Genomic DNA, 14,151 nt, shown 5'->3' on the forward strand with positions numbered 1-14,151 from the left:
AAGTGTTTCTATACCGTATAAACCCACAAAGTAATATTTATTTCTGAGAAGTAGTGTTGGTTTTCACTATTTAAGGATCTAGCTATATATGGAGATTATTTGTGGCAATGTTGGTTGGTGACTTTTGGTATCCAGATCAGTGTCTGTTTAGTTGTTATTCTCTGACTGAAAAATACTGTACATATAACAAATATTAATACAATAATTGTGTACATTGTTTAGCTCTTGTGGTCTTTCAAGACAAGATGTGCTCTTTATAGCATAAAACCACAAAAGTTTTTAAATACTTGGAATCATTTTCCCTATCCAGTTTAATTCAACCATAATGTTCACCATGCCGTTCTCTAGCTTGGTGTGCAAGCTTAGCACGAGGACAACTATCCTGGCAGCAACAAACCCAAAAGGCCATTATGACCCCAATGAGTCTGTCTCTGTCAACATAGCTCTTGGCAGTCCCCTGTTGAGCAGATTTGACCTGGTCTTAGTATTGTTAGATACAAAGAATGAGGAATGGGACAACATAATTTCATCCTTCATCTTGCAAAATAAAGGTAAGAATAGTCTTTTTAAATCATAAAGTGTTTTGTTGGAGGTTTTTTTTGTTGGTTAGTTTCTGGTTTTGTTGTCTGTTTGTTTGGGGGCAGGGTGTTTTGGGTTTTTTTTATTTCCCTCCAGTTTTTAGTTTGTTTTTCTTGAGTCTTTCAAATTAATCAGTGTTTACATTTTTGTCATGGTGGTTTTCTGCTGTATGGTTGTTCTTCATGTAGGAGTAAGACAGAGATCACTAATTAATTAAGAGGGGGGAGCTGAGAACACTCTACTTTTACTCTGGGATCATTTACAAGAGATTTCAGGCCAGACTTCTCCGTATGTGGATTGTTTCCATCTCACACCTTTACAGTGCTTGATCTGCAGATCCTAAATCCCTTGCAACTGTACTTGCTGTTAATGGGAAACTTAATTTATGCAGAACAGATCAGAGATGCACATGTTGCTGGGCTCAAAGAATGAACAATAGCATTCCCCATGTGGAGCTTTGTGCTCTGGAATGAGGGAGGGCACTGTGATTTGATTTTGACCAGCCCCTTCCCCATCCATGTCAAGGAACATGGCTTTGATCCCCTTTACAGAAGAAGTGGTTAGAGGAAACTTCTTCAGCTAGCTTCCTTCCCTTTCTAGAATATTTCCCTACAAAAAATGTTCAGAATATGGCAGGTAAGTGTTGGCTCCAACAGAATAGGTAAAACAGCTAGAGGAGGTGCATACACTCATGTAGCATTTTTCATTTTAAGGAGTTCCAAAGCACTTGGCACTGCCTGTACCATCTGGTGGGCAGTGAGGCTGACAGCAGTTCTATAGAAATTACTGGAGGCTTTACTGTGGATTTTGATACGGGAGGGATCGGATGGTGTGTAAAATTCTGCACTGGAATTTGACCAAGTCCTTGAGGACTAGTGTACAGACCAGCCAGTATACCTCAGAAGTACAGTAATGTGTCTTTCATAGTCACCTGTCTATTTAACAGGAGTTCTTGGGAAGAAGCTTGATGTCTGTTGTTACAGAATTACTGACAAGGATGTTGTAATGCAGGCTGCCCAAGCAAATCAGAAAAGCTCTGGAGCATGGAAAGGATGAAAACCTACTTCTGCCTTATAAAAAGCATACAGCCAAAATTGTCTGATGAGAGCAACCTGATCCTTGTTCGCTACTATCAAATGCAGCGTCAGAGTGACTGCAGGAATGCTGCCCGCACCACCATCCGCCTGTTAGAGAGTCTGATACGCCTTGCAGAAGGTAAGGCCCTGGCATTTTTATTTTTAGGCTAACAATTAACCTTTATGAAATGAATAGAACAGTATAATTATAGCCAGTAAGCAGAGTAACAGCTTTTCCATGGAAGTGGGGATAGGTGATTCTTGTATTGTTTCATCCTTCTCATCTAAAGAGCCTCAGGGCTGGAGATTCTGAATGTGAGAAAGGGTGTTACATTTAAACTATCAAAACCAGTTTTAATTTTGACATTCTCATGTATATTATAAAAATTAAAACCTCTGGAAGAAGTCACATTCAAGAGAAAAATCTCAGAGATTGTGTGTCTTTATGAAAGGCAATCTCCGGATTTACTTGCTTCCATTTGAGTCAAATATTTGCTTCTACTATGAAATTAATATAACATAAAATTAGCATATTTTTTCTTAAGTATCAATAATCCTAAAGTTAACACCACATAAAAGATAACATATTTTTTTGTTTCCTGAAGTATAAGTAATCAAGACCATATTTGCCATACAACTTAAAAATTTCCATCTCTGTGTTCAAGTCATATTTCATTTATTAAAAAAAACCCAAAGGAAGCAGTATGTCTCTGTCTTAACATGGTTTTATTTTATAAAATGGCATATCAAATATTTTCAGGATGAATTTAAAAGAATGTACTGTATTTTGTTTAGCAAGCATAAATGACAGTGTAGTGCCTCCTACTTCAGATGTTTATGTTTTGTTCTCCATTTTGGGGGAAAGGCATTCTCCATTTAAGTGAAAGACATTCCTAACTTTTCGAGATACACATGTAATTTTCACATTCAGTGTTTCTTCCCTTCTTATCAGTTCATGAGATTGGGGCTTTTAGTAGGATTTTGTTCTTTCAAAGTATTACTTGGATGGTATTAACTAACCTGTCTTTCTATTGCTGAATAAGAACTGAGTGTGTTTCCATGGCCATTACGAAAAAGGTTTCATATCGTAAATTATTTGCATTATATCTATTTACAAAAAACACTTTTATTTTGCTGACTGAAGAAAGAGAAGGAAGAAAAAATAAAGCTATTGCAGAGGAAAGCATTTTAAATAATACCGAATCTGTGACACAGACCAGATAGAGGAATACATTTTTTTCTGACCTGTGATGAAAACTGGACCTTATTTTTTACTTTATGGTGATGACATGTGCCTATGTAGATAAGGATGTTTCATATCACACTCTTTGTTGTGATATCCAGCACTTTACATTTTTTAACTGTAGAATTTTAAGTATCTTTATCCTGTCACTGTAACTGCAATTTGAAAATTACACCCTATTGTTCACTAGAAAAACTAATCCTTCCAGTTTCTGTTGAAATTAACATTGAAATCAAAATTATTATATTTATGTTTAAGTTATGCCTATGCATGAGTGTTTGAGGGCTGAAGAAATTTGAAGAAGTATCTTGTTCCTTCTTGTACAAAAAATTGTTTTTTGACTTTGGTAACGCTTGCACCCATTTATTTTTGATAGCTCATGCCCGGTTGATGTTTAGGGATACTGTGACTTTGGAAGATGCTGTAACTGTGGTATCAGTGATGGAATCTTCTATGCAGGTAAGTTTTCTTACAGACATTGCCATTGCTGCAACACCACATTTAAGGGATTCAGTTTTACATGTAGACATGTGCCAGCTCCCTTCTCTTTGGAAAGGATTTTGTAGACTCATGCAAAGTAGGTAATCAGAGACCTTGACAAGTCTTTTTTAGTCCATCTTGATTGTTAAAATCCTTAAACATAGATTATGCTGAAAAATCTGGATTAGGATAAAGTCCTGCTACCTTTTTTTACGGACCAGTCGAAGTGAAGTTTTGGCCTAGTATTGGCTTTTGGTAATCTACATTTTAAAGACATTTTGAGGCAGAAATTGTTTGTATATCACTGTGTTTAATAGTCTCTGATGGGTTTTTGTTCCATGATGTTACATAGTCACTCATTAATTAGGTATGAGAGAACCAAATCATTTTTTGGAGCAAGTTCAAACAGTTGCCAAGACCTACAATTTATTTAGCCATTAAATAATTTTAAACTATGTTGGTAGTAATTGTAAAACTCAGAACATTTAGAAGACTAATTTTATTCTTAGAAACCTTAAAATTCCAAAACTTTGCTTGGACTGAAAATCATGCTTTCCAATTATCACATGTATTTATGTAATGTTTCTACTCAAAAAGGCATTGAAAAAATGTGGAAGGCTAGATTTTAGTTTACTGTAATATTATTATTAGGATGTTGAAAAAGCAGCACATTTAGAATTAGTAAAAGAAACGTAAGTCTGATAGAAGGGGTTTTTTTAGTAGAAATGTGGAAAATAATATAGACACTATTACTTCAGACAGAATATTTTTAAGAGAAATAAATCTTCATGCTTTGGAGTAGGAAAAAAATTACCATAAGCAGATTATCCAAAGTCTTATGCATGGGAGTTTTTAGCACATCTGAAATGTTTGGGTTTGGCTCTGTCAGAGATGGTGTACTCTGCTGCTCAGCTGACTGGTCTGATCCAAAATGGCATTTCCTGTGTTCCTGTACAGGTCAATTTGAGTATTTTCAAATTAAGACAATTTTATGTAGCACCCATTAGTTCAATGGGCCTGAAAGCCTTTTGTAGGAGTAGATATGCTCCTTTTTTTGGAGACAAAGCTCTTCAGGATAGATGCACAAAGTCACATATGGCAGGTAGACACTTGTGATCTCTCTTGTCCTTTCAGTGAGAGTTGAGAGACTAATTGCAGTTTGTGCCACTGATAATCTATTGCACAACATTGCAAATGGAATTTATCTCAAAAATACTACAGGGCCTGACCTTATTAAATAGGAAAAGATTATTTCGCTGTCTGTTGCAATTCATCTTGCACTGTTTTGAAGAGCTCAGCTTTTCAATGACAGCACTGCAATGGAGTTAAAATATGAAGCTGTTGAAACTGCAGAAGGTACCACATAAGTCTTCATTAACTGTAATTAAACCTGTAATTAACTAGATGGAAAATTGATGGGACTGTGGTTTCAAAGTAATATGGTTTTGGATATAAGAACTCTGAAATACTAATTTTTTTTTTTTTTTTGGTAACAGATCAAAAAGTGAAACATATGTATGTAATAATAATGAATGTGTATGTTCCCCTGTGTGTCTCTCTACCTGATCAGCACAAGTAAATGTAAAAGAATTGTTTTAACTGTGAGTCAATGTTTCATTTTTATACAGTCCTGCCCTCAAGCGCTGCAGGTTGACCTGGCCAGGGTCAACCCACTACATTGTGTAACAAGTTTTTGTCTAATAAGAGTCAGTGAGAAATTTGCCTGAATTATGACTGCAGATTACCTGGGAGTGCTTGGTATGCTTACCATCTTTGCTCCACTCTTAGCTCCTTATGAGCAAGTAGGCAAACATGTTCATTTTTGAAGTAGTTTCACTGAAGTAGTTTCTTTTTGAAGGAAGTGATTTATTTGTTTTATTAAAAAAAGATGGAAGTAGCATGCAAAAGTTTATTTTCAGAGACAGATTCCTTCTCTAGAAAAAAAACCCCACAACATTTTGTACAGATACATCCTGTGTTTCCTGCCTAATTGTCAGTCTCTAGAATGAGGTTGTAAATGAGGAAGTGCCAGTGTCATTCTGGAAGGATTGGTTGCCACCTTTTAGCTCAGCAAACTCCATCTTTAACACTGTCTTTGCAACTTCTACAATAAGTCAGTTCTTGCCAGAATAAAATTAAAGTTCACAGTTCTCCTGTGACTGGGTATTTCTTGTGAGCTCTCTTGAGAAGGAAGACTATCACATTTTCATCTCCAACCTACTTCATTGGAGTTTTTTGTTTGTTTTGCCCTCTAATTCACCTTTATATTTCTCTTTCCTACTTAGTCGTTGTGAGCATATTCCAAAGCCCCCTGGCTTGATCTTTTCTTTGCCTCATTTTCTCTTGCTAGCATTGTTTCCCTCCTTCTCTTGGTCCTGTTTCCATCCTTGTTTTATTCTCTTTCCAATCCCTCTCCTTTAACTCCTTTTTATAATTTGTCTTCCCATCCCTAGGCATTTTACACCTTTCCTTTCCACTGACTTTCCCTGTAATATTTTCTCTCTCTGTTTTAGATCCTCTGCCCTCAGTTTACAGTGGTTTTGTCATATGGTTTCCTTCCTCTACTCAAAATGATATCTCAGAATCTCAGAGGGGCAGATATCTCAGAGACGTGAGCACCAGCACAGGAATGAAACTTCACAGATATCTTAACTTCACTTAGAATTTCACATGCACATACAGTATTTAAAAGAAGCTCCTTGTGATGGCCACGAAAGGGATTGAAATGTCAGTGAGTGCAAGACATTATTGTAGCCCGTGGCTCTATATCTCAGGATATATAACCACATAGTCCTCTTTTTTTCCACTGGGTCCTTAGGACACAGGTTGACAGTACTCAGTCCGAAAGCAACTATCTTTTGTCAGTGTTTTGCTCAATATTTTGTTTATTACCTGCTGTTCTAAAGGTAATATTCACAATTTCTTAACATATTTTTCTTTGGAATTCATCTCCAGTGGCCTTGAATATTTCAGAAATATCAATTCACCTATCTTCACGCAGTCCTTGCAAAGTGGTGGGATGGTGCTACTCCTCTGATCTGGAGCTGAATTATGTACAGTCCAGAAGGAATGGTCCACTAGAGCATACCCACAAGAGATGGTTGGGCCCCAGTTTCAGAACAGTAACACTTTGACTGTTTGAGCACATTTCCTGTTGTCTGCAATTTCCTTCTGTGCATGCACCACATCAGGATTCCACTTAGAGATTTATTTTCTTTCTTTACTTAACTGGCTCTTTCTGAATCACAAAAACTGGAACATAGCATCAGAGACAGAATCTGGTCCTCCTTATCTGCTTTTAATTGTTCTAACCAAGAGACTGAGTCCCTGACTCATTGTCTATGAACCTTCCAGTTCCTGGAGCAAATACAGCAGAGGGGTGGGTTCTGCAGGAGCCTTTTCCATGCCAAGAGACTGGTGCTTCCATGTGAAACAGATCTATTGTGTTCCTGAAGTGATGGGTGAAAAAACCCCCAAGTGGTAACTTCAGTGGGATGCATTAAAGGTTGCATGGACAGCCTTAATTTTAGCACATTGTAGTTTTAGAGAGCTTTAATTAGCCACAGAGTGATGTTTTTCAATGTAATATTTTAACACTGCAGAATGGTGGAACCAGAAATTATCACAATTGAAAACGTGTAATCCATGTGATGCCATAGGTAGCAATTTCTGGATCTAGAGACTTCATTGACTTTTGGTATTGTATCCATGGCACTTGACACACATCTGGTTCATTAGTTGTATTGAGCTTTATAGATTAGACAGGAGTGGTAAATACTAACTAATCTGTGGCAAAATAGAGGGTTTGTGGTGTGAGGTGTTTTTTTCCAAAGAGCAATTAACTACAGAGCTATTCTAGATTATTTGTTGTGGAACAAATCACTGTGCAGATGCTCTGTTCCAAATAAAGACTGCTTCATTTTTACAAGGCACAGCAAAAATTGTCCCATATTAAAATCACTTACAATTCACTGGAATTATTCACAAATAGTAAGTTACTCTTAAAGTGCTATTCAGAAATATTTCTGTCCCAAAAAATTTACCCTGTGTTGACACGCCTTAATACACAGGTCTTTTCCTTTAGGAAATTAGGCAAAGCTAATGAAAACTTCTAGCAGTCAGAACTTCTTCAGTTAAAAAAGTTCCTCACATGGGCACAATTTTTACAAGGTATTTGGAAAACATCTTTAATCCTAATTTTTGTTTTCAGTCAGGATATTCTCAAGCTTTAGGTGGACTTCCCATTCCATGTGTCAATAAAAATAAACAAGTATGAGTAGACTGCAGGCTTGATCATGTAATTGCTTTATGTTTATGAGCAATTTTGACCACGTCAGCAGATCTAATAGGATTATTTGTGTGGATACAGTTAGCAAATATTTGCTACCTTAAGCTTTAAAATACCTAAGGGAGAATTTCGGATAACATAGTCGCTGTTGTTTAAATTTGGTGGTTAATAATAAAGGTAGTTTCCCATTTTTATTTTTTAAAATCTCTTTGGTGCCATAGGGGGGTGCACTTCTCGGAGGCATCAATGCCTTACACACCTCATTTCCAGACAATCCAATGGAGCAGTACCGAACACAGTGTGAAATCATATTGGAGCGGCTGGAGCTGAAAGACCTTCTGCATAAAGAGCTACGAAGACTTGACAGGTACAGATACACAAAGTAACAAACTAATTCAGATGGGAAACAGAATTTGTTTCACAATTGTATCTGGAGAGGGTCTAAAATTAGTCTGACATTGGGAAGGGACTCATTCTTTAGAGGACATGGATAATCAGGGAGATTGTTTTAAAGTAGCATTCTGAGATCATCACAAGATCATTTCTGCCTCTGGGTTATGGAATTTACAAATATTTTAATGAGTTCCCAACTCATATCTGAATATTATGCTCAGATAAGTTTCAAAAGTGCTTCTCAGAGTCAAAATGCTAGATTCTGTAGCTGAGCAAATAATTTTGTAGAACCTTTTGTTACTTGTTTGGTAAAATACAGCAGATCTGCTTCATGATTTTTTAAGCCGCCTTTTGTGTTGGGATTGTCAGGATCCTTCCCTTTCTGTTAATGGAAAATGTAAGCCTGAATCAAGGTTCTGTAATTTTGGGTGATTTTTTCTTTTTTACATGCTGGAATTGTCACTGTCGCATCTCTAGTTTCCAGCTCACTGCAATAATCTTTGGGAAACCTATTTTTTGTTATTAATAGAAAACTTTTAATGCACTGAGCCTGAGAGAAAAACCCTAGAATTGGAAGGAAGTAAAAGTTAAACAACCCACCTTTTCTTCCAGAAATGAGATTAGGCTTTGAGGAAACTTGTACTTTCTTACTGTTAAATGAAGATAAAAGATTAATGTCATTGAAATTAATGGAAACAGCTGGGAGAATTCACTTTTCCTTTGAATATTTTTGAGACTTATTTTGTAACTTGTAGTAATGATGTGTTAAATAACCACAGAGTCAACAGAAACAGATGAAAGTGGGATATCTTCAACAGACAGACAAAAGCTACTTTTAAAACAGAGGTGTTCATGGGGGATCAAAAAAATGTAGGATGGGATGGGAGATCAAATACAAAGAGAGGATTAGGTCTGCGTTTGACCTTCCTGGCAGGAGCTCACATTATCTGCTCTGAAGCCCTTCTAATGATGAGGATTTTCTGTTGCCATTCTGTAGTCTGTGCCATGATTGCTCCACCCAATGCTCATAAAGGTTTTCCTAATATTCCACCGAATGCCCTATGCTGCAAATTAAGCTGATTTCTTCTTCCCTCTCTTAAGCAGCTTAGGGAGTACTAAATGAATGTCCTCTTTAAAACAACCCATTCTGTATTAGAAGACTTGTTCCATGCGTTTCCCCTAAACTATATTTCAGTAAAAAAATCATGTATCATATAGCTCATCCCTTCTTGATGAGTCATGTAATTTCTGTCACCTTCCATTAAAAAAATAAGGATAAACATGTTAGTAAACAATTACAGTAATTATTCTAAAACATACATGTCTGTATAGTGCTCTCTCTCTCACAGAGCAGAGAAACTGTTTATTATGCATAAGAATCATTTCTTCTAGATGAATGCAGTCACTTTTGGGATGGAAGGTGGCTGCTTTTCACTCATGGTTTGTATCACTGTTTAGCGAAAACCAGAATGCTGTTTGCCTTGGAAAATATCTATTTAGGTATAATAGACAGAACATCAGCTATTCTGAGATTGGAGGGAACCCTCACTCAAGCACCTCTGTTGTTTTAGAGGGCCCTGAGAATATAGATAGGCACAGACAGTGATAATTAAGTTCTATAAGTGATTTGAGATGCTTCTGTTCTATCACGTTTTTGACATGTTAAGTACATAGTGATTATGAGAGAAACTCAACAACCACTATTCCAAGTAATACCTAGGTTTTCCATTCCAATAACTCATTTGAGACTTCACCTGGCTCAGGATAAGATTTAAGTAGGTTCTGTTCTAGAAGATAGACTTACAGAATATATAAAATCTGTAGGGGACTCTAGCAATGGTTGTAAGTAGTGCAAAGCTTGTGTTTAGTTTGGTTTTTTTCCTGTTTGGTTTCCCAAGGAAATGCAGTTTAGGTGGTTTCTTTCTCTCTGTCCGTCTGCCTGTCTTCTACTGGGGACACTAAATCCTGCCACTCACTGTTGAAGGTGCTGAAAGATGACAGACTGCAACATGAGCTTTCAGAGCTGTATATGAAACTTAATAACATACTTTTGTGACCTACATTTTTTGTAGCTTTCCATCAGTCATGCATATTATGTATCAGTAATACAATGAAGAAAGAAAAAGGAAGAAAATTCATTTACTATTGTTTAATTTTTTTTTTCATTGTATAGATTGAAAAAGGAAAACTCATGCCAGCAGCAGCCTGAAGAAACAAATTTCAGTACTACCACGTGGTGCTTGAATGATGATGCATTTGGGCAGTCAAAGCAAAGATCTCAGTCAGAACCTTCAAATCAAGAAGAGGATAACTCTGGGCCACGGACACCTTTGCTTGAAGGCAGCTGTGAAGGGAATATTCATCCAGAACCCTTGTGCAACCCAGCACAGGGTAATAACAAAAACACAAACAGCCTGGCATGGTTTGACAGCCTGGAAGAGAGCAGCATTGATGCTGAAGAAAATTCTCAGAAGTCGTCTCCAGTGCCCAAGATATCTCCAAATAACTTGGCTTCAAAAACCTCAAGCTCTGAAGAAAGATCTGCTTCAATACCAAGGAAGCAAAATGGAGTAAGAGAGTCACTAGCAGCTGTGGATCTGCATGCTCCTCTGAAACAAAAGGACACAGTTTCCAAGTTAAGCAGGAAAAGGAATGAAGAACATAACTGTTCTTCTTCAGAAGATAGTATTGCAGACCCAGCACCAAGTGCTAGTGTGCAGGATTCAGTTATTAGACAAGATGCTTCTAGAAGCTGGCGGAGGCTGCACATGGAGAAGTCACATGGATTCTTTACAAGCACACAGGACCCCGAGGCAAAGGCCCTTCCTTCAGTATTACCTGCCTCTGGCCAGCCAGATCTTTCAAGTGATGCAGATTCTATGCTAGGACAAGAGAACAGCATATCAGTAGCAGCAAAAGGTGCAACAATTTCCATGAGAAAAAGAAGTAAAAATCAAGTAGTGAAGGAAACAAAGGTAGTAAGTTCCCATGAGCAAGACAGTGAAAGTCCCCCAGTTGCTAAACTAGCTAAATTTTCTTTCAGACCAAGGACAAAGCTTGGTCATTCTTCAGAGAAGACAAATGAAGAATTTTCTCTTTTTCAGAGTGAAACTACTTTTAAGCCAGGAGAGCAGCTCCAGGGAGAGCAGCTTCCAGAAGAATGCTGCCCACCTGAGAAAAGTAAGATGACATTGACTCGCTTAGGAAAATGTCGTTTGGAAAAAGGATCAATTAATAATAAAGGGAAAGAAGAGCAGCAGAGTTGGGCCTTTGGGAAGGAGGTCAGAGAAAGTGCAACGATACGCTCTTATACCAGTTTTGATGCTGCGTCACCTCCACCCACTGAGAAGAAAAGGGAGGGAGAGGAGAAACTTGGTGGTCCAAGCACAGGGAAGGTGCGCTCCAGTACATTAGTCAAGCTGTCGACGTTCTCCTTTGTGTCACGTCCTGAGGCAAAATCAGAAACCTCACCTGCCGTTAAGAATGACACCAACAAGGAAAGCCACAGCCCATCGCTGAAGGTGCACGTGAGCAATCCTGGCAAAAGAAAGAGTTTTGCATTGGGAAATTCTAGTAAAGCCAGCGTGGCCACAAAGACATCTCTCTTCTCCATAGCAGAGCTGGATGATGCAACATTAGATTTTGATTGGGATGAAGAGGTTAGGAAAAATCCAAGGACGTAACATGTATATCCTCCCAATTATTTAACATGCAGTTCTGAATCTTCACCCTTCTATCCGTTGTATCCATGGTTTTCAAAGTGTTTCATAGAATCATCCTGGACCTGTGAATGTACTTTCTTTAAGGGCCATATGCTTTACATAAACAGGGACTGCGTGTGCTGCAGGCCCGATTTGGCTTTTAGTTTCCTAAACGCTTCCCAAGGCTGTTCATGTCAGTTCACTGGTTTGGTTGAACTGATGAAACCTAAAGACTTGTATAGCTATGTTTGTGTGCCCAGAGTGAGTGATCTTGCAGAGGAGCAGGCTTAATTGACTTTATACTTTATTTCATGTAATGGTTAGAGCTACGCATGATTCAGATTGTCCTTCCAAGTGACTGTGCCACTTTAGAAAAATGATGGTGCTCAAGCTATGTCATTATGTTTTGTTCATCTCTATGTGCTGTTTGTCTCCTCATAGTTACTGATATTGTGATCTATCATCATGCTATGGTGTTTCTGTATTATCAGTATCATGACAATTTTGCTTCATCTCTGATTACTGTGCTCCTTGTCACACAGCTGATGTTGAAAACATGGATTGAGAGCTTTTTGTATCTGTTTTTTAGTTTCGTTTTTAAATACACTGGTTCAGGTATCTGTATCTGTATTCTGGATCATTTTATCAAAACCCAACTCTTTAATAAACACGCAGTTCTCCACTGCAGACACAACGAATTTCAGGTGATTGAATGGGAGTCATCAGTAACCAGGGTAACTTTAATGCAGGCATTAAGCCCTGGCAGATAAACTACACTTCAAGCCTAGCAGCACGGTGAAGAGCTTCCCTAGTGTAGCTTGGTTCTGAGTCAGATAATGTTTACTTGGATATTTTAATTATGGTTAGAGTTTTACTGCATCTGATATGCAGTTTGTCTGCTGTAGCATGCTGTATCCTGTGTCACTCATTTGTCTAATGGGAAGTTAATCTACTAATGCATTATATGTTTACAGAGGTAAGCCTTAATTTTCTTCTAGTGACTTGCCTGGTATGTTTCTTCTGTGTTTGAATTCTCCACAGAATATTCTTGTTATTACCTGCAAGGTAAACAGGGAATAGAGTGTTGCCTACAGCACAGTAAATCCCTTGGGAGATTTGCTAGCAGAAGGATCTAATTCTCTCTTGATGTGCTTGGAAGTAGCTCCCTTGAAACCAAGTGAGTTAAAGTACTGCAGATTTTCAGAGAATTGAAGGATTGTGAGGCCCAAGTACTTCAGAGTGGTACAGTGAAATCATGAGAGCACTAAGGGTAGTGTTGGCTTACTGTTAAGAGTTTGTCAAAATGACAGAAACACTGCTGTCCAGACCGATTGTGTGGTAGTTCATGGAAACATGACATCAACCAAAACAAGTGGAATTTATCCACCTCCTTCCCAAAGCACAGAGCCACCCTATCATATTCCTTCTCACACCTATGCCAGGGTGAGGGTGACATGCACCCATGACCTACTGGCCGTGAAAATCAGACACGTCCCACAGGATGCTGTGTCTGCACTGAAAGAAGGGTCAAGAATTCTGGAGCTATGAACATTTGTGATGGTCTTCCTACTTCAATTTTTTGCATCAGCTGCTTGCATGGTGGTCTCATTTACAGTCAGAAATTCTCTTTGCTTGCTCTTTGGTTTCGTGGGTGTTACTGGCTGGCCAGTGCAAAGCCAGAACACAGCTACTGTCTTTACTAGCCAAGCTTCCAACCCTCAAAACTGTGTGTTTGGGCACGTTAGGAAAAGTTTGATAATGCCATGGAGACTTTCCAGACTTTCTGGGAAGAGTATGGTTGGGTTGCTATCTGCCACTTAGATATGTTTCAGGCAGCTAAGTCCAAACATAGGCTGTAGAATTTAGGTGGAGTGAATTTGTCATTTTTGATAGTGTCTCACTGGTGATAAATTTTTGAGGGATAATATGCTAAATAGTATATCAGTAAAAAAGAAGGTTTTCAGATGCCCCCGATTAGAAGTAGTCAGTGTATTACTTTATGAAATGGAACAGTGATTCTTTACTGAGCAGAGGTTTTTGAGATTTTAGGGGTCTGCTTCTCCCTTTTGTGTAACATGAGAAATGGAACAAAAGCCCAAAAGAATCAAAGAAGGAGGCTGAAAAATCCAAAATCACTCTGCCTAGAAGACCACTTGGACCTTGTTTCCCAGTTACAAGCAAAGAAAAGGAGGCACAGGGACATCAGGGACATTCCCCTGAGCTAGGAGAAAGGGCCATCTTTTCTATACTATCGGAAGAAAAGTACTGTTGCCTTTTGAAACTGTCTGCAAACAGGTCCTACTCACCCACGTGTGTGGGGTAAGTAACCAAAGAATAAATTTGGAAAAGCAGATACTGCTGAGGTTGTTCTTTACCAGACCAGTTGAAATA

The 14,151-nt window shown here is 38.1% G+C and overlaps 1 protein-coding gene across 1 annotated transcript in view; it reads left to right on the forward strand.

Annotated features, from left to right (window-relative positions):
- Positions 1-12,458, forward strand: part of MCM9 (minichromosome maintenance 9 homologous recombination repair factor) — a 48,966-nt gene extending 36,508 nt beyond the window's left edge. The window contains exons 9-13 of the mRNA XM_039569121.1: positions 349-551; positions 1,591-1,794; positions 3,275-3,357; positions 7,888-8,033; positions 10,233-12,458. Coding sequence (XP_039425055.1) covers positions 349-551; positions 1,591-1,794; positions 3,275-3,357; positions 7,888-8,033; positions 10,233-11,742 — 2,146 coding nt within the window. The 3' untranslated portion in view covers positions 11,743-12,458. The remainder of the gene's footprint in view (positions 1-348; positions 552-1,590; positions 1,795-3,274; positions 3,358-7,887; positions 8,034-10,232) is intronic.
- The last annotated feature ends 1,693 nt before the right edge of the window (positions 12,459-14,151 follow it).

Source organism: Corvus cornix, chromosome 3 (assembly GCF_000738735.6).
Source record: "Corvus cornix cornix isolate S_Up_H32 chromosome 3, ASM73873v5, whole genome shotgun sequence".
Classification (NCBI taxonomy): domain Eukaryota; kingdom Metazoa; phylum Chordata; class Aves; order Passeriformes; family Corvidae; genus Corvus; species Corvus cornix.